Consider the following 19,121-nt stretch of genomic DNA (forward strand, 5'->3'; position numbering starts at 1 on the left):
CACCTGTCAAGAATAGACTCAAACATTACTTCTTAGCAGAACAGCAATCCGCATTTTTTCCCCCAATTACTTACTTTGTTAAAATATCAGTAATATGTAAAATATGTTTTTCATTTAGTTTGGCAGAGAGAAACCTAACATACACCAAAACTAGATTTTTGTGTTGTAACTCAAAATGGAAATCAAAATATATTCATTCTACGAATTTTTGTTTCTGATGTGACCGCCTTTTATCAGTAATTGTTCATCTTTAACACTGAAAGCAGTATTGGTGCTGCTGCAATGCAAAGAGATGACATCAAGGTGTGTGTTAAGAAATTACACTAAATGTGGCATATATTTTCTTTAGCACTTATCTTATTTCTGGTCTAATTATTTTTCTGCTGCTTTTCCATTACAGGAGACTCAGCAGATATGTCAGGTAAGGGAAATAAAATTTTAACATCTTCAGGTGTAGTTAGCCTATCTAGTAGCTGTCTACAGCTTTATAGAGCAGTAAGTGACGTGACTTCATTTTTAGTTTATTAAAACCCTGTATCAGTCATATTACTGTCAGCACTGAATATAAACCACAACAGCTCAGCAAATGGTAAATATAGAAACAATTAAAATGTTAGAACATACTTAAAAACTACTTTTGTTGTAACATATTCCCTTCTTGTGGCCCAGTGACTAGTGAGTTCTAATACATAGTGCTACTGTAGCATTCCTATGTATGCTTCCAGGTTTTATGGACATGTTGGGGCTGACAATTAATGTTTGTTTTAGACACTTACTTGAGTATAATTTTAAATATGCATTTCTAAAGTAAATTCCATTGAGGAGGCCTAGGTGACTGAGTGAAAAAACAAATCACCTTTCACATTTATGTATGATTGTCATGCAGTTATTACCACTGATCCAAAATGCTTGTTCTGATGTCAATTTATTTTTTTCTTTATCATTTTGGGTCTTTGACAGTTTGACAGTCTTGACTGAGCTATTTTTTATTAATAAGTTGTTTTTTCAATTGTAATCTTAAAAAATAATCACCATCATGTGTGAGTGAGTTCATTGTTAAGCAGCCATAATTGTCTTGTGACACATCTTCAGAGATGCATAAATGTGTGTTCATGTGTACCTAGAAAGTGTAATAGTCCTTGTGTGGATCTAAAGCTTGTTCTGTGAAGAACAAATATACAATGGCATTTTTAATGTGTGTTGACTTCTTTTAAATATGCCAAATTGTGCTTGCTCTAAGGATGGGAGGAAGAATATAGGTACCTTTTCCCACACTTTTAAACTATTTAAAGAAGCAGTGATGATATGGTTGTTTATATGAAAGAACATCTCTAGTCCTGCGTATAATGCCTGGAGACTTTCCCTCTCTCACTTGCCTTCTTCCTACTGCAACTTTAGTTTGAGCTTGTGTATATTACTAAATTCTGTTGTCACTGCCTGAAACCAGCACTCTTACTTTTTTTTTCTTCTGTATGGAACCATTAGTCTGGAATCCAAGCTGCTGCCTGCCTTCATTAGAAAGTTGCATAGTTTCACTTAAAATTTATCGATGGCTATTTGGCAACTTTCTTACTGGCAACTTTTGCTTTTCTAGTTCCAATTTTCTGTTGTCTACAATGATGAAGGGGTTCTTGAAGCAGTAATGTTTGTAGTAGGCTGGAACGGCAAATTAAGTTTCATAATGGCTTGGTATAGACTTGTTTCATCTTACTGAAGATATTTTTTGTCCTACCAGCCCATGGTAGCTTTATCTAACTTCTCTCAGAAGGAGCTGACACCTTAGAAAAATCTCTCCTGTGAGAGCAGAGCAGGTGGAGTACTCCACAAGCACTCCACGACACAATATCAGGACAGAGACATTCAGAACACCATCAAGTAGGAGGACTCAAGAGTCCATGTTCCCTGCCCTGCAAATCTCACTCTCAAAGATTTTGTCAGTTCTTATTCATGAAATCAAAGTGAAATTTTCTGTCTGCCACCCAAAAAAAAATTCTGGCCAAGATTCTAGAAGAGGTGCACAGGTCAAGGGCAATACAGAGTTTACCAAGGGGAGTGCTGAAGAGGGAAAAACAGTTTAGAGCCATAAAAAAGCTTTCCCTTCCCTCAACTTCCCATGAGGACAGCAAAGAGTTTGATGAAAATGTTGGAATGAACCAGTTGTTGCCAACCCTTGCCCTTTCTGTTTAATAGCATTATGCTTTAGTACTTCTCAGCATGTTGGTGCCATGAGAGGATGTTCCAATGGAAAACAGAAGAAATTAGAAAGATTGGTCTAAAGACTGTTTTGGAACAGCTGTGGAATTGTGCTCAAAAACTTGGTTTCATGTGGCTAAAATTTTACCTAGCTCCCTGTGCCCACTGTTGCCCATCATATGTGTGCCTTTGAGGAACTGGCTGATTAGAAACACAAAGCATGGAGCTGAAATAGAATTTAGTTTATGTGAATCTGGGTCTACGACAATAATCAGTGACCTCCAGACTCTGCAGTCAGATTTACTAGAGATCAGAAGTAAAGAAGTTTAAGAGAGAATCTTACTGACCTGGAAATGTCCTAGATGCTATTTGGAGATTGCAAACTACAGATGAATTGCACGATCTTTGGAGAAGGCATTGCATTTGGAAAAAAAACTAGTTATCATAATAGAAATAATCACATACATTAGTAGCATGGAAAGACGGTTCTTACTGCAAAGAGCTTGCAGTCTAAACAATGCAAACTAAATTAAATACCCTAGTTCTTCTACATCAGTAAGCAAGCTGATTATTCAGCTGACATTCTCCTAAGAGAGCATGCATTTCAGACAGATGGCCATTTTGTAGAAAAGGAGATTTTGGCCTTGCACTGTAAACTAATTTCTCTGTAGCTATCAGTTGTCCAAAAGCCCCATGTAGAAATTACATTCTTGATGATCTACTCAGTATTTATGAAGGTTTTTGAGTTAGCGTGCTGAGCTACGTTTTACTAGGGAAGAAAAAAGTAGAAGACAGCTTGCTTTCAGAGCTTCTGCTGTGCTTCAGAAGTCTAGTAACAGGTGAAGCAACGTTTTCATCTCCAGTAGTGTAATGAGGCCATCTTCTTAGTCCTACTTAATGATCCTATTTGCCGTAAATTCATTTCCAAAGGGAGGCCAAAATCTCCTTTCTCTTCTTTCTTCCCCCCCCATCTGACCAGAACAATTTTATTTGTCTTATTAAAAAATATTAACTGCTTCAATAAGCAAATCATTAGACATTTTCAAAATGTATACTAATTACCTCTTTTTATATTTGTGTAGCTACAGCTCCTTCTATTCATGTGTGGGATGCAATGAACAAACAGACGCTGTCGGTACTGCGGTGCTACCATTCAAAGGGCGTTTGCTCAGTCAGTTTCAGTGCCACTGGCAAACTGCTGCTCTCTGTAGGGCTGGATCCTGAACATACCATTACCATTTGGAAGTGGCAGGAAGGTAGGAAGTGATTGCTTTTGTAGAATGTGTTTATATTGGTAGAGGTATGTTGGCTTGAGACAAGAGCAATTGGAGCATAAAACTATCAGCAGATCAAAAATTATTACAATAAATGCTGTGCACTATGGACTGTACAAGAAGAGGTAAAATAAATGTACTACTCCTTTTAGTAATTGCTAAATATATCTCCTTTGGAACTCTTGTGTAAAGATCAAGATAGTTCACTGATTTCCAGTTAGAATAATTAAAGAAAATTGTGGTCTTCATTTTTTTTTTTCAGTCACTTATTTGCTGCTCAGTAAAAACTCTTTATAAAATCTTTTTTGCTCCCAGAAGAAATTTTTAATTCTTCTCTGTTCTTATTCTTCTCTAAAGTCTGATTACTGACTAGGTGGTTGTACTCCTAAAATTATCCTCTCAAAATTGCAAATTGCAGAAATGTGATGCCAGTACAGCTCCTGTATGCAGCTATGTAATTAGTGTCTTAAACTGTACTACGTGTCTTCAGATTGGCTTTGATCTGAGTTCAGGATTTAGGCTAAAGCGATTTGGTCAGCTCCTTTCCTCATCTCCTTTCTGTCTGGCAAAGCCATGCCCAGATTATGAAACTGATTCTCTAGTCTTAGGGGTTTATTTCCTCTCTCTTTGGAGATTTCTGTTGATCAACTAGTATCTCTCAGAAATTTAAAGATCAGCTATCAAGTTAATGAAAAGTGATTCTTCATAGCTTGTCTGCTAGATCCTGTGGAGCTGGACGCAATGTCAAACGTGTATTTATACAATCTCAGATAGTCTGAAGGATGTGTGGTAAAAGCCCATGCAGCAATTCAGTGCCGTTTCAGTCAGAACGTGCCTGTGCTCATTCTTAAGAGTTGATACAGATTCAACATGGCAGCTAAGGATCTGGATGGAGTAATCTTCATATGGGTCAAAATGTTTGATTTTAACACCTCCGAAGAGACTGGAAAAGCATTATCTTTGAATCTAAGACCATATGTAACAAAGTCAGTTTCTGCATTTTCTGCAGCAAGAAGAAAGTTTGGACAAAATTTGTAGAGAGGTCATTCATTAGTCTTTTGTAATTTGTCCAGAGTTTGGGATTTTCAGAGAAGTCATAGGAATTTAAGAGAAGATGGAAACTTACTTGGATCTGAGCTCTTTTTTATACCCCTGAGGAAATGGAAAATTATGAGTAGATGACACCTTCATTAGGTGCTACACTTTGCTACTGGGTCTTATGAAATTATTTTATTTTTATTTGCATCTTAATTTAGTTTTAATTTGAGAGCAGTTTGTGCTTTTCTTCATCGCCTCTGTGGTCCTGGATGACTCATCATTCTCCACACTTTTTATATTTCTTTAACCATAAATGCATCTTTTTCTTATATTTTTCTTAGAGAATTCAAAATGTCCATTTTCCTTCTGTCAGGTGCCAAAATTGCCAGCCGAGCTGGCCATAACCAGCGTATATTTGTAGCAGAGTTCAGACCAGATTCGGATACTCAGTTTGTTTCTGTTGGAGTAAAACATGTGAGGTTCTGGACACTGGCTGGAAGAGCTCTTCTCAGTAAAAAAGGGCTGCTGAGCTCTATAGAAGATGCCCGAATGCAAACGATGCTATCTGTAGCTTTTGGAGCGGTACGTACCTTAACAAACTCTTCTAAAATGCATACAAACATTTTTTTTAACTCTTCTGCCTTTATTCAGTTCAATGAGACTTCTCTAACCTGCTAATGAGTATGTCAGTTGTTTTATTAAACTCCATTGAGTGTTTCTAATACTTGCCATCTAGTTAGAACTAATGCCAGCTTTCTTTAGAACAAAGAAGAAAAAAGATTATGGATTTGTATGTTTTGAAAAGAAACAAACATAGGTGCTTTGGTCTGATAATATGCTGCTTGGTATTTCATCCAGGTAAAACAAAGCTGACTCTGGACTGCAGGAACCAAACAGTAGAAATGAGGCTAATTTTATGCCCACCTGGGGGTGATTGACTTATAATTTGTATGCATTACTACTCATGGGTGATCTGAGAGCAGCCTTGTCCTGGGGCATTCATTAACATCTATGACTGTTAGATAACCGCAGTAGGGTTTTGTTTTGCTTTGGGGTTATTTTTGACAGATGTAGGCCTTGTTGCTAAGTTCCACAGCTTTGCCATTTCAGGAGTTGCTCTGTGTGAGCAGCACTCATCTCTTCAGCTGGGCAGATAGCCATAGATTTTTTTTTTTTTGTGAAGTGGTGCTTCTCTTTTATGGCATGTGTTACTGTCCTGCTTGCTGATCTGCCTGTTGAGTCCAGACTGAATTTATACTATTGATTTTGATTTTTGAAACTATAACTGGCCTGTGGTTTCATTTTTCATGAGACTATCTCTTTTCCAGAGTGGTGTCTCTCACTCTGATATGTCTGATTTAAAAACTGCCTGTTCATGTGAAATGTCAAAACTGTTCTTGGTTTTCTACTTTTTTACCACATTTGCACACCTGATAGGCTGAAAACATAGATAACCCTATGGCTGAAGCTTAAGTCATTGCATTTATTCTTGCAGTGCAGACCCTGTTAGCTACAAGAAAGCATGTTTCAGACTTCAAAAAGAATATAGTAGCTCATTGTTTTGTCCCTATGGGTTGTTACCCCTTCTACAATTTGCTCTTTTACAGCAGCAAATAAAAGTAATCTAGCCTAAAAGCAAATGGTGATGATCTTTATTTCTGGATTTTTTTTCTTCGTGCCTTACTCAGAATCAGATGATGAGTATATTTTTCCCCTTTTCAGAATAACTTGACATTTACAGGTACGATCAGTGGAGATGTTTGTGTTTGGAAAGATCATGTGTTGATACGAATTGTGGCCAAAGCTCACAATGGACCTGTTTTCACAATGTATACCACATTAAGAGATGGTTTGATCGTTACAGGAGGCAAAGAAAGGCCGTGAGTCTTCTATTTTCTTGTTTCTGCATGCACATGTATTCTTTAAAAATGGTTTGGATTCATCCCATCTAACACTAGGCAGTTGAGACATCAAAGCTAGAAGAGCAGTCGCTTTTGGATCCCTGAATAGGTGGTAGGAAAAAAAAGTAGCCACCACCTCCAAAGTGCAGGTAAGCCTACATGAGCTTCAAGTACCTATTTTTTTCCATTGATTACAAGAGAAAGCCAAGAGTCGCTGGGATCCTGACCTGGGTACCTTGCTTGAGTACCTGAAGTCAAAGGGAAATGAATCAGAATTTAAATGCTGTACAAGTAGATCTTCTTAATTTTAACTTCTAGATAACAGTCATGTCCCTAAAGCACACGTGCAAGCTCAGGCATTTTATGATGACTTTACATTATTTTGGTTAAAAGTAATAGGCAAGTGTAAAATAAATCATGGAATGGATTATCAATTGTATTGCATTATCAATTATACTGCATTACATCAGTCAGGTAATGTTTCTCCAAGTACAAATACACAATTATAAAAGAGATGATACAGTTCTCCCTCCTTAAGCTGAAAATCTTTTGTCATTTATTTCACACTAGTAAAATACATATTTTTCCTTTTTCTCTCAACTATATTTTGATAATCTCTGACTGTCTTATTATTAAGATGGCAGTTTGCTCACACACTTAACTGTTCCTTTGACTGGGCAAATTCGCCAAGAGCTACTAATTTGGACTAAGCAGAGCAGCAATCATCTTTCAATTTGTTCTGTAAAGTAGTATGAGGACTTTGAATCAGTATTTCTTGCTTAGCTAGGAGGCTTAGCATATCACCATCACCTGTTCAATAAAAACAAATGGGATCTTTAATGATTTAAAACATATTAAAATGCCTTATTTACAATACATTACATTAAATAATATAGTTCTTTCATACATTAGTTGTCTTTTTTTGTGCCAGCCATTATACTCATGGTTGTTCCTGATTTCTCTGTAGCTCAAAGGAAGGAGGAGCAGTTAAGCTATGGGATCAAGAGCTGAAACGATGTCGTGCCTTCAGACTAGAGACAGGGCAAATGACGGACTGTGTTCGCTCTGTTTGTAGAGGCAAGGTAAAGAAACCATCATGTCTTTAAAATAAAGCTTGTAAATTGTGGATTGATCTTTAGCATTAAATATAAAATTGCTTCCTCTTTCTAATTAGTATTTGAAAATAAAGGTTAAGCTAGATGGTGTCTAGAACTGATTTTACAGCAGAAAAAAAATCTACTTCGAGAGATCTTAGTCTTACTTAAGTTACTATTCTATATATATTTTTATTAAAGACTAAGGAATTTTTTTAATTTTTTTTTTCTTTCCCCCTCCTTTTCTTCCCCCGCTCCCTTTTTTCTCTGATTTTCTTTTCTTTTCACACTTCAAATGTCTGACTTAGAAGCAATAACTCAACTAGTGTCATGGTTTATATACAGCTTTGTACTTAAGAAATCAGAGGAGTTTAAAAAATAAATTATCTTTGTTTATTGATTACTTGGTTTCAGGAAACCTTCTTCAGAGAACTATAGTTTTGGATTATATCTTTATTGCTATTCATCACGAATAGTTAAAGTATTATATCAGAGATAATTCTTTCACTGTTGTTCAAGGGGAAAATTCTTGTTGGGACACGAAATGCCGAAATAATTGAAGTTGGAGAGAAAAATGCTGCATGTAACATTCTCATTAATGGTCATATGGATGGACCAATCTGGGGCCTAGCGACACATCCTTCCAGAGATTTTTTCCTTTCTGCTGCAGAAGATGGCACAGTAAGACTCTGGGACATTGCTGAAAAGGTAGGTGTTGGAGAATAGTTGTTGTTTAGGGGGGAAAAAAAAAGTAAAAATCCTAGACTTGCAGTGGTGTTGAGGACTTGAAACTTGTTGCTTAATGTATTCTGAGAATAATCCACCTGATAGTGGCAAACTGTTAGCATAAGGTACTTTTGAAATATGAAGTACTTCTGAAATATGAGCAAACAGAAACATTTACTCTTCTGGGTTTTTATTTCTTTACAGAAGATGCTGAACAAAGTCAGCTTGGGACACGCAGCTCGTACTGTTTGTTACAGCCCAGAAGGTGATATGGTAGCTATTGGCATGAAAAATGGAGAATTTATTATCTTGCTTGTGACGTCTCTAAAAATTTGGGGGAAAAAAAGGGATAGAAGATCAGCAATTCAAGATATCAGGTCAGAAAATATAATGCCTTTGTCTATTGTAGTATTCTAGAAATCTGTATTATTTTGATTTTTAAAAATACAATTTTATGTTCTAAGGAGCATTGCAGTGATATTTCAGAGAGCTGGAATCAGTGAGTGAATTGTGGAGTTTGTGTGATTACTCTGATACCAGGAATAAAAAGGAAGGAGGAGGTACATGAAGATAAGAGATAGCAATCATTCAAAAAGCAGGCAGTACTGTAAAGGGGGAGTGTCAGATGAGAGTGCCAAGGATTAGTTAAAATGAAGGATGAATGGGAAAGCAAATAGACACTGGGAAGAGACCGTCCTAATCAGGTGGCAGATGAGGTGTAAAAAGGAGCAGGGTGAGATGATGTCTAAGAGGTAAAATGGGCTCAGAAGTTTACAGATGAAGACTGGATTGTGAGAGACAATTGAAATGCCTGTCTGTTGGTTTGCTCTTTGTTGTGTTTTGTTAGAAAGGAGTTAGCAGAAACAAAGTTTTGCTTCTTTTTCCTGAGTGGAGGATAAGACTTTTCTTTCTGTGAGATAAATTGATGGTGATCAGCTAAGGGAAGCTTCTGGAGAGCAAAGTGGGATGAGTGGGAGAAATACGAGCAAACAGGGACCTTGCTGCAGGAAGGCAGGAGAGCCTTGCTAGAGTTAAGGGGTTGCTGGAATCAACAAGCTGTCCCAAGGTATGTCTCAGAGATAACAGAAATAAAGAAACTTCCCTAGTAACACAAAAGGGGCTGCAAGGAATTTGTTCAGCTCAGGAAGATACTGAGTTTCAAGACTAGAAAGGAAAACTGGAGGAAAGAAACCCCTGTGCAAAGATGCATCAGGCAGATGAAAGGTTTGATTTCACATCTTTTTATTCAGTACGCTTCATCTAGAAATGTGGCTTTTCTTCATTTACAGCATTTCCTTTTTCTAGTTTGTAGCCATGTAAGTATAGCATGAGAGAGTCAGTCCATCAGGGGCATGTCACAGAGGTGTTAGACTGTTGAGATGGTATTGAGATAAGATAATGAAGAGTTATTCCAGAGATGGTGTTCCTAGTTCACTTATATGTGACAGCCGTACCAAAATTATTGACACCTTCTACTGCATATATGTTCCCTGAAAATTTTGTTTCAAAAGTTATTTGCTTAGCAGACGAAATACTCTGCCTCCCTCTTTAGTTCTGGATAGCAGATACTTGAAATGCAAATTTACCTGTGCTTCTCAAATATTAGAATCTATTGTAAGAGCCAACCTGTGTTCATAAAACCCTTTTATCTGTTCAGGTTTAGCCCAGATTCTCGTTACTTAGCAGTCGGTTCCAGTGAGAATGCAGTGGATTTTTATGATCTGACTTTGGGTCCCACACTAAATCGAGTCAGCTATTGCAAAGATATCCCAAGTTTTGTGATCCAGATGGACTTCTCTGCAGATAGCTCTTATCTCCAGGTATCAGTCATTAATTGTTCAAGATACTGAATGGAAAACATACTCATGACAGATACTCTGCGATATTCTCCTTTGACAACTGTTAAGTTTTGTAATGAAATGTTGGAGTTGTAGGTTACTGTCACTAGAGTGTTACTTTGTTGTAGTGGTAGGTGGATGACGAAAATAGTTATCCTGGATATTAAATACAAGAAATAAGCATAGAAAGGAGAAAAAGATTTCAAAATCGCCGTAATGTGCCTCCCTGCCTTTTTACCTCTGTGATGCTGTTGGGCTATCTTAAAAGGGGAAGCGGTAGAGTCTATCATTCTGTAAGCCCCAGGGACCTGTCAGTTCTTCATATCCCTGGCCAGAACGGTAGCATTACACAGCGTTTCAGTGCTAGCCTTCATGGAGCAACACCAAAATCATGGTGTTACAACTTCCAGCCAGCCACAGGGATCAAGACATTTCTTAAAATCAAAATAAAGTAGGCATACTTTGCTTTTTATATTTTCTTTGCTATATTTGCCTATTTGAAGGAATAAGCTTCTCTCGCTATCAAATCAACATCTACAACCTGCGAGGAATACCTTTGTGTCAGTTTTAAAGACAGGAGTTTATTTTGCCTTGTTTTTTTATATACACACACATACATACTAAAACACAATATATAGAGAGAATGAATATGTCCAGAATGTGAGATGTTTCAATTATTTTTTATTAATTAGACATTTTAAAATTTAAGCTTTCTTATGCTTTCTCGCTGTTGTTTTATGCTTGCATAGATTTTTGAGAATTTTCAACTCATCGAGCAAGTTTTATTCATAGTTAAGTGACTTAAAGACTAAAAGATAACTATCAAGAAAATGCTTTTCAAAGTCCTTTAGAACTATGTTTTCATCTTTTCAAACAAGTTCATGTATTCTAAATTTTCTGTGGTCATCTCAAAGGTCTCTACTGGGTCTTACAAAAGGCAAGTCTATGAAGTGCCTTCAGGAAAACAGCTTGTGGACCAGGCTGTGATTGACAGAATAACATGGGCTACTTGGACAAGGTAAATGATTCACGCATTTACACCTGTTTAAAACACTTGTAACTTCCAGGAAAAGTACCTGCTGTTTAAAAGCATATTTCATTTCATCCCTTCACTCAGTCAGATATTTTCTTTTAACACACCCATCTGCTCTGGCAACAGATAAGGTAAGTACAGTGCAGGAAAAGACAGTAGATAGCAGATTCCCTCAGTAAAACATGAGCTGTTTGACCACTGAGGACATCCGATAAAAACTAATCTCTCTAATGTGTGCCTTTCTATTCACTGTGGATCTCTAGCTTCCTTTGGAGATACATCTCCAGCAGCCTCAGTAGTTTTTCATTGCGCTGTGCAAATTACCCGGAATACTGCATTATTTGCTTCAAAATAGCAATTTGGGGATAAGAGTACAGGGAAAATTAAAACATATCAAAACAAAAAGACAATACAAGACTGTGATAATTCAAGTTTTACTTACAGTATTAAACTAACGGTATCTGTATATTAAAGTTGCTATTAACATTTGCAAATTAAAAGGTATAAGAAAGTATTCTTAAATACCTGAAAGTTATTATATTTCATTCAAAATAGACTTAGAAATTACATGAAGAATGATACCATATTTTATTTTCATTTCACATTTAAATAATTTATATTCTATGCAAATCTGAGTTCCTGTGCCTTATTTCAAGCTCCTTTGCTTTCTGATTAGCACCCTCAGACAAAAAATGAGAATAAATAGTTGAAAATTTTCTACATATGAACCACTTTGAACAGTAATAATCCTGAATATTTGCTGTAAGACATGACTAAAACTGCAAGCTTTTCAGAGGGCTCTGAAAAATTCATTTGGCTAGTTTGCTGGTTTCTGTTTGGGTAATCCATTTTTGTCACCCTTTTGATATGAAAACAAGAAACTTGTGTTTTCTGACCCAATTCAGTATGTCTGAAGCAAATAATTACTTTCTGAATGTAGTGTACTGTGCTCTGATCTGGGGGGAAAGAATCACAGAAAAATTCCCAAATCATTTACCTGTTAACAAATGATAGTGCTTGTTTCTGTGTGTTCTTGGAAGTAGGCATATGCATTGTAAGCAGAGCTGAATAAAAAGCAACTTGCAAAAGAAATTTTCTATAAATGTCTGTTTTGGAATCTTAAGATAAATATGTTTTCTGTTTAGGACAATATTTCTCTCTCTCTTTTATTATTTTCCAGAAGCTGAAACTTGTTATCTAATGCTTATGCTATAACATTGTATTTTTAATTGTCATTGTTCTTTTTTTTTTTTTTTTCTTTTTTTTTTCTTTGGCAAATGCCTCACTGGACAATATTAGTACTATTGATTTAACCTCGGCTTCTTAGCATCGTCATGTATCACGTTATTTTGGGACTTAATCACTGAACCAGTTTCAGAAGCAATTTTGGAATGATAGAAAAATTAATTACAGAGTAAAACCTATGTGAGATGTGCATGTGTAGGAATAAAATGTAAAAATTATATTTTTAGAAACCCAGTTACAATATGAGAGCTGCTTACTATTTCCTTACTCTATTGGTTTTGCTGTAGTTCTCAAAAGAATCTCTTACTCTTCTGTTTCAGTGTTCTAGGGGATGAAGTAATTGGAATCTGGTCTAGACACGCTGAAAAAGCTGATGTAAACTGTGCCTGTGTCTCTCACTCGGGAATCAATCTTGTAACAGGCGATGATTTTGGCATGGTCAAACTGTTTGACTTTCCATGTCCTGAAAAATTTGTAAGAACTTGGTTTTTTCATTGTTACAGCAAGTACTGTTGATTTGTGGTCTTGTATTGTTTCTCTAGAAGACATATGATGGAAATATTTCTTTCTCTGAATTTGTAGCTTTTTAATGCATATGTAACTTTAGCTCTGTAGTCTCATAAGCATGCTTCACCTCAAAGTTTCCCTACCATTTGCTGCAATGGCTCTTGCTATAAGCTCTTGTAGGTGTTAATATTGTCTGCCAGTCGGCATTAGCATCGTGCCTTCCTACTGAAAATCTCAAAGCCCTTAGTTTTATTTATCCACATCTCCAATCTCCGTTTGACAGATGAGGAGGACAGCTGGTAATTTTAGTTCCATCTGTGTATTTCCGTGGACGAAAAGTTTACAGATTTTTCCCTAACACTAGCACTGTTAACTTTCAGGATTTGAGGCTGCACAGTGTAAACCACTTACGCACTTACAATGAAAATAATTTTTTCCATGTTATGAATTTTACACGAAATTTAGAAGTTAATCATGTGACAAGATACATTTCATATTATTATGTTAGCTTGAGCAGTGTTCCCAATTTGCAGGTGCCGTCTCATTTGGTAACAATTTAATCTGCATTGCAGCTCAACAGTAGTTGTCCTTCAGGAGATCTTTCACATTAGAAAACCTATGTAACATTCTGAATGATATAAATATGTGATGCAATAAAAAGGTAGATAAAAACATGCATGCCTTATTTGATTTAGGAGGAGACAGAGTATTTAGACTCTCTCATTTTATTGGTTTGTTGGGGTTTTTTTTTTTCAGGCAAAACACAAACGATTTTTAGGTCACTCTGCCCACTTAACTAATATTCGATTTACAAGTGGAGATAGATACGTGGTCAGTGCTGGAGGGGATGACTGCAGGTATGTGTCCTTCCGTTATTGTCAAAAAGTACACAGCCATGGACATGGACAGTCCATAAGAGTATAAAGCTCAGCTTCAGAGTCTTCATCTTTTTATCTGTGTGCTTGCTTTTCTGTTTGTATATGAAGAAATAGATATTTGCAGTAAAATGAATAGCCCAGATGTTAATATGAACAGTTAGGATTTAATAAATTAAAATATGTTTACATCTGTATTCAGAGCATCATACTTTTAACTGAAGCTTTTCTTTTGACTATATTAGCCATTTCTTTTAACAATATTGTAGTCTTTTATGTCTCATATTTAATATCTTTTTGAAAACGCAGCTTGTTTGTTTGGAAATGTGTGCATATGCCTCATTGAGCGAAACATGGAGACTTGCACAGAGGACACTGCATGAAGTACCAGGCATGAAGTACCCAGGATTGAAATGTGACATTCTACTGTGCCCTGCATGCGTAAGAAATGGTGCTGATCCAAGACCCAGAGCACTCTGGCTCTGAAAGACCAGTATCTAGTCTGTCAGAGGGATGGACTGTAACAAATACGCTGAGGCTGTTAGATTTTCTTCAGTATTGGTTAATCCGGGTTTGTATTTCACTCACTGCCAGATGTTGAAAATGAAATACGTGGATAAAAGGAAAAAGTGAATTGTTAATCAATGTACAGTTTCACAGTAAGATCCTGGGGTTTTAATCAAGAGATGTTATTTCTGACCTAGTGCTGTACATTGATCTATTTTCAGCATGAATGTTTTTCCTGTAAGTTTTGAGGTCTGAATATCATCGAAAAGAAAAAAAAGAGTATACCATATTTTATTACTGAAAGAAACCATATATTAACTCTTAAATATATAGTATTTTAATAGATGTTTAATTATTATAGTGGAAATTATATTTCTATGACTGGTCAAAAGGAAACATCATCTGGTGAAGCAGAAAATAAGAGATTTGATTCCTTTGGACTTAAATATTTCTGTATTTAGAGGCCTGGGTCACAGTCATGTCTGGTGAAAGCCGTTGGATATGCATGATCTTCATGGCTAATTTAGTGTTTTTGTTGCACTTAAACATTAAATTAGTTCTGTGAGCAAAAATAGATTTGCTCACTTTGCGAGTGCCTTGCCCACAACCTAAAAGTCTAACTCCAATTTTTGCCTTGTGAATAAAAGTATTCTCAGTGGAAGAGAGATTATTGCTGTGTTACTTGACTGGGCTGTTAGCCTCTATGCTGGAAATGTGGACTAGCGTGAGGATTTTTTAGTCTTCGTAACTGATAAAGCTTGGTATGTCACCAGTTGCAAAAATAGAATTTCATAGCAATATGAATTGATTTTATTTTCTCAGCATCATGGGGGGGATTCAGAGAGAGTATAAACTTTCCAATCATTATATTTTGTACATTTGAACTTTTTAACAGAGTTAGGACTAGCTGGGAGAGCTCTCTACTCAGATGTCTCTCCTGATTGTAAAAAATGTCCAATCATATGCTTCTTTAAACAGACCTGCTGCCACCTCTAGCATAAGTGCATTTATTCTATCCTGCAACATAACTGAGACTCTAAGCTGAGAAAACGTTTCAGTCATAATGAAAACATGAACAAAGCTGTGTTTTGGGTACAAGTGAGGAAGATTTCATCTGCTGTTTGTCTAAATCATGTCATAGAGATGCATTACAGACTGAACCTGTTTTTTTAATTAGCACAGTTAATTTTCATTCAACATGGAAGGGAAGTCACTAATTATCAGCACTATTCTCACAATGACATTCCGCTGTGAACGTAAAACTCTTTTTCCCTGTGTAAGCTGGCATTGCTTTAACAATGGGATTTTTGTAGGTCAGTCAGTAGGCTTTGAAATTATTCACCTCTTGTATTCTCTTATGCCAGATAAAAGTAAAAAAGAAATAAACCTCATCTCTTCTTGTAAGCATCTTGTGAGCATGGTGGTCATAGAGGGAATGGGAGGGCTTGCACATAGAGGAGAAGGGGGAGAAGAGTTAATGAGCCAGACTTCATGCTCTCCTAGGTCCAAAAATGCTTGTTAGGTGCTACACAAAGCTACTTAGATAGATATATTTTATATATCAAGCTATAACAAATATTTATGTCAAAGAAATTGATGAACTAAACAATTATCAGGTTTCTCAGCATGATGGTTCTTAGCAGAGTCTTGCCAGTCAGGCAACTGCTGTTCTACAGGAGCAAAAACTGCGGATTTGGTCTTGAGCATACAGGGAGATCTTGCCAGTAACGTTTTTGACTTTAGGGGAATTGCACATGAGAATTGAGATTAGACCTGATCTGTGTCATAACCTTGTTGCCTGCCTGCCTGTTATATATGAAAATCAGTTATCTGGCATTTAAATCTTATCTATGCCATGGAAATCAGTTGCAGTATGTTATTCTATAGCTGTGATTCTGTCCCTTATTAAACACATCTGTGCAGGACTTCTTGACTTGAAGTAAGATTTGTCCTGTGATTATTTTACAGTTGCCTTTCATCAGTTGAAGTTAGATGGCTGCTAAGAGCTCCTTCATAGTCTGTCCTGCTCAGACTGCCATATCAAAGTCCAAATTTTTCTGCCTCTCTGAGTTTTCCCTTCCAAATCCTAGGCTCAGTGTCCTCCAGCCTCATGATCTTCTGTTGGCCTTCAGCCAGTGAAGGAGGTATGTGGACTGTCAAGAGGTTTGTTCCTTGGATCCCCGTCACTGGTCATGTCCTCTTCTCCTCCCTCTCCTACCCCCTTCATTAATGCTGTGCCTCTCCACTGATAATTTGTCCATTGGTGCTTTTGCCCTGAGGAATTTCAAGCGCCACGCCAGCAGTGAGGTACCAGTGAGAAGCTGACAGGCGAGTTGCAGCAGGGCTGCCCTCGGCCGTGCTGGGCTGATAGCTGCAGTGTGAAGGTCTGAGCCTCCACATCTCCCTGCAGCTTTGCTCTCTTCCAAACCTCGCCAGTACTGTCAAGGGCTGGGATGGGAGCTGGAAGCTGAGGAGCTCTTCAAAACTACCAGCCTTGTTTCTCCTGTGGCAGCCAGGACTGGTAGCTAGTGTTTTCCCTGGCAGACCGCTCAGTGGTTTGCCAGGTAAGATGGGGTCAGCCAGCTGGGAACGGTCATGAATGTTGAGGAGAGGAGCAAGTAGAGGCTCAGTTGCAGCTTTCTTCCTGAGGACACTCTGGAGTCTGTTTTGTAGGACAAGCTGCGATTCTCTGCTGAAGGGAAGAGCTGGCTGTAAGCATGGTTAAAGGTGGCAGCTTTGTGGGTTTTTTGGTCTTTTTGTCTGTGATGGTGCTTGTTACTGTGCCTCATTTGCTGTTTACGTTAAATGCTACTGTAGTAACTTGCTAATTGTTGCCACCCGTGCTTGAAGCACATGTATATGGGAACAGGCTGCCCATGTCAGTGGGCAGTGGGAGCTCATGACTGGTTGCTTGGCAGAAGTCAGAGGATGGGCTAGGTCAGGGAATAATGTGGAGGGACTAGTGACAGCCCTTTGTTTGGAAGCATCAGAGAGAAGAAATGTGTGCAGGAGGGCTCTGTCTGAAGTTGGAGAAAGCCTTTTGCATGATTATACAGCACCAAGGAAGGGGAGGCAAAAGATCTTTGTATAATTTGCTTGTTCATAGTGGGTGATTTCATTCTCTAGCTTGATTGTCTTTCTAACTCTTTTTCTGGCTAGCAGCAAACATACATCCTTAGGATCTTTAAAGTCAGCAATATTTTTTGTAATAAAATAAATAAACTAGAGAACTGATTCAATAAAAGCAAAATGACATTTCACTTAAAAAAATAAATGTGCCCTTGAAAGCTATTGAAGGGTGCTTAGAAAAAAGAGAATGAGAGAAGGAAAATCCAGCTCCTAGGAGCAAACAAAAATTAAAAGTAAACACATTTAGAACTGAGAATTGCCATAGAGAAGGAACTGAGGAACACAGTTGAGATTAGGTCAGGGAGAACAAATTAGCCAAATGTATTGAATCATTTAGACTTGAAATCTTTAATTTTTTTATTCCTAAGGAGGCAGTCATGGTATATGACTTTCTGATTTTGATAGGGAAGGCAAGAGATGGTATAAAACTAAAGATAAAGGAAGAATTTCAGAAAATTAAGGCTGCTTTATCACTTCTTGTTGACTGCTGAAGGAGAGCACACAGAGAACTGACTTCGCTCAATGTCAAGGTTTCAATATTAGCAAGATTCATTTCAGAATAACTCTGAACTTCATACAAGTTGGGTTAATGCTGACCTGGAATTGTACCATCAAAAAGCAGAGGTGTTGCAGACAATCTGGAGACCAGATCAAAATAAAGGACTTCAGTACCAAGAGCAGACTGAGAGCAGTCAGGAGTGGCATAGTTTAAAACTGTGATCCACTTCTCTCAGCAGCTGCCTAAACCCCGCTCTGTCACCTGCGAGTTTGACAGGGCAAACAGTGCCCTTCTTCAGCCAGCCCTGAGCGTCTGCCTGCACTTTCTGGATTGCGCCCAGCACTGCTCAAGTCTCCGCTTGCACGTGGATTTCACTCAAGATCTACGCACTGGAGTCCCTAGTTGGGGGGACTTGGTAGTAGTGTGACAAGCGAAGGATTTTGGCTTCAAATACAGTTCTTACATGGACAAGGTGACATGTTTCCCTGTTTTGTTGTCAGCATCACAGATGTGACAAGCCTTAATCTTTAAAGATTTTTTTTTTTTTAGTTCTATTACCATAAGCTATAGACAAATGTCTTTGGACAAAGTGAATCATCCTGTGGACTCTACAGAAAAGGAAGTAAGATTGCAAGTCACAAAATAAATTGCCACATCAGTGATTTTAACATCACAAGCTGTATTGCATTTGCATACTCTTGTGTTCTCATGCTTTTCTTATGCTTCCTTGCAATCTGCTCTGCTTTCCTAAAGTTTGTAGCACTCCTCGATTTTTGCTCATGTGTATTGATACATGAGCTTGCCAAAGCCTGCTGTGCGTTCTTGATACCAATCAGTGTGGTGTGGTTAGACCAAGCCTGTTTCTTTGCTTGATCTCCAGCTTCTGCTCTTCAAACTTTGACTTCAGACTTAAACTCTGCATATCTCATTTCAGAAAATTAAAAAAAATTAGTTTTAGGTGTATAATATGCATACAAGCTACAATAGGTTTCCTTGCCAAAATCATTCATAACTAAAAGCAAGTAGGTGGCTTTGAGGGGTGTTCTCCAGTCTACTTGATGCTAGAACAGGTAACCACTTGCCATCCCCTGCTCAGATTACCAACAGCATACCAGTCAAAAACTTGATCTGGTTTTTGTCAACTGTTATTCTAGCAATCCAAGCAATTCACTGTTTCTTTGGAGAAAAAAAAAAAAAGAAAAATAATTTAAAAAAAAAAGGCATGGAACATGTCTTCTCTTCCCCCCCCCAGTGTAAAACAA

General features: G+C 37.4%; 1 protein-coding gene across 3 annotated transcripts in view; it reads left to right on the top strand.

The window, feature by feature from the left end:
* Positions 1 to 17,481, top strand: part of EML5 (EMAP like 5) — a 108,478-nt gene extending 90,997 nt beyond the window's left edge. For 2 of the 3 annotated variants that reach the window (XM_075753732.1, XM_075753733.1), the window contains 12 exons: positions 401 to 421; positions 3,276 to 3,449; positions 4,879 to 5,087; positions 6,228 to 6,385; positions 7,374 to 7,488; positions 8,020 to 8,208; positions 8,431 to 8,603; positions 9,884 to 10,046; positions 10,979 to 11,082; positions 12,663 to 12,816; positions 13,606 to 13,706; positions 14,034 to 17,481. In XM_075753732.1, coding sequence (XP_075609847.1) covers positions 401 to 421; positions 3,276 to 3,449; positions 4,879 to 5,087; positions 6,228 to 6,385; positions 7,374 to 7,488; positions 8,020 to 8,208; positions 8,431 to 8,603; positions 9,884 to 10,046; positions 10,979 to 11,082; positions 12,663 to 12,816; positions 13,606 to 13,706; positions 14,034 to 14,070 — 1,598 coding nt within the window. In that variant the 3' untranslated portion in view covers positions 14,071 to 17,481. The remainder of the gene's footprint in view (positions 1 to 400; positions 422 to 3,275; positions 3,450 to 4,878; positions 5,088 to 6,227; positions 6,386 to 7,373; positions 7,489 to 8,019; positions 8,209 to 8,430; positions 8,604 to 9,883; positions 10,047 to 10,978; positions 11,083 to 12,662; positions 12,817 to 13,605; positions 13,707 to 14,033) is intronic. The other variant, XM_075753734.1, reaches the window with a different exon arrangement.
* The last annotated feature ends 1,640 nt before the right edge of the window (positions 17,482 to 19,121 follow it).

The sequence above is a fragment of the Balearica regulorum genome, chromosome 5, assembly GCF_011004875.1.
Source record: "Balearica regulorum gibbericeps isolate bBalReg1 chromosome 5, bBalReg1.pri, whole genome shotgun sequence".
Classification (NCBI taxonomy): domain Eukaryota; kingdom Metazoa; phylum Chordata; class Aves; order Gruiformes; family Gruidae; genus Balearica; species Balearica regulorum.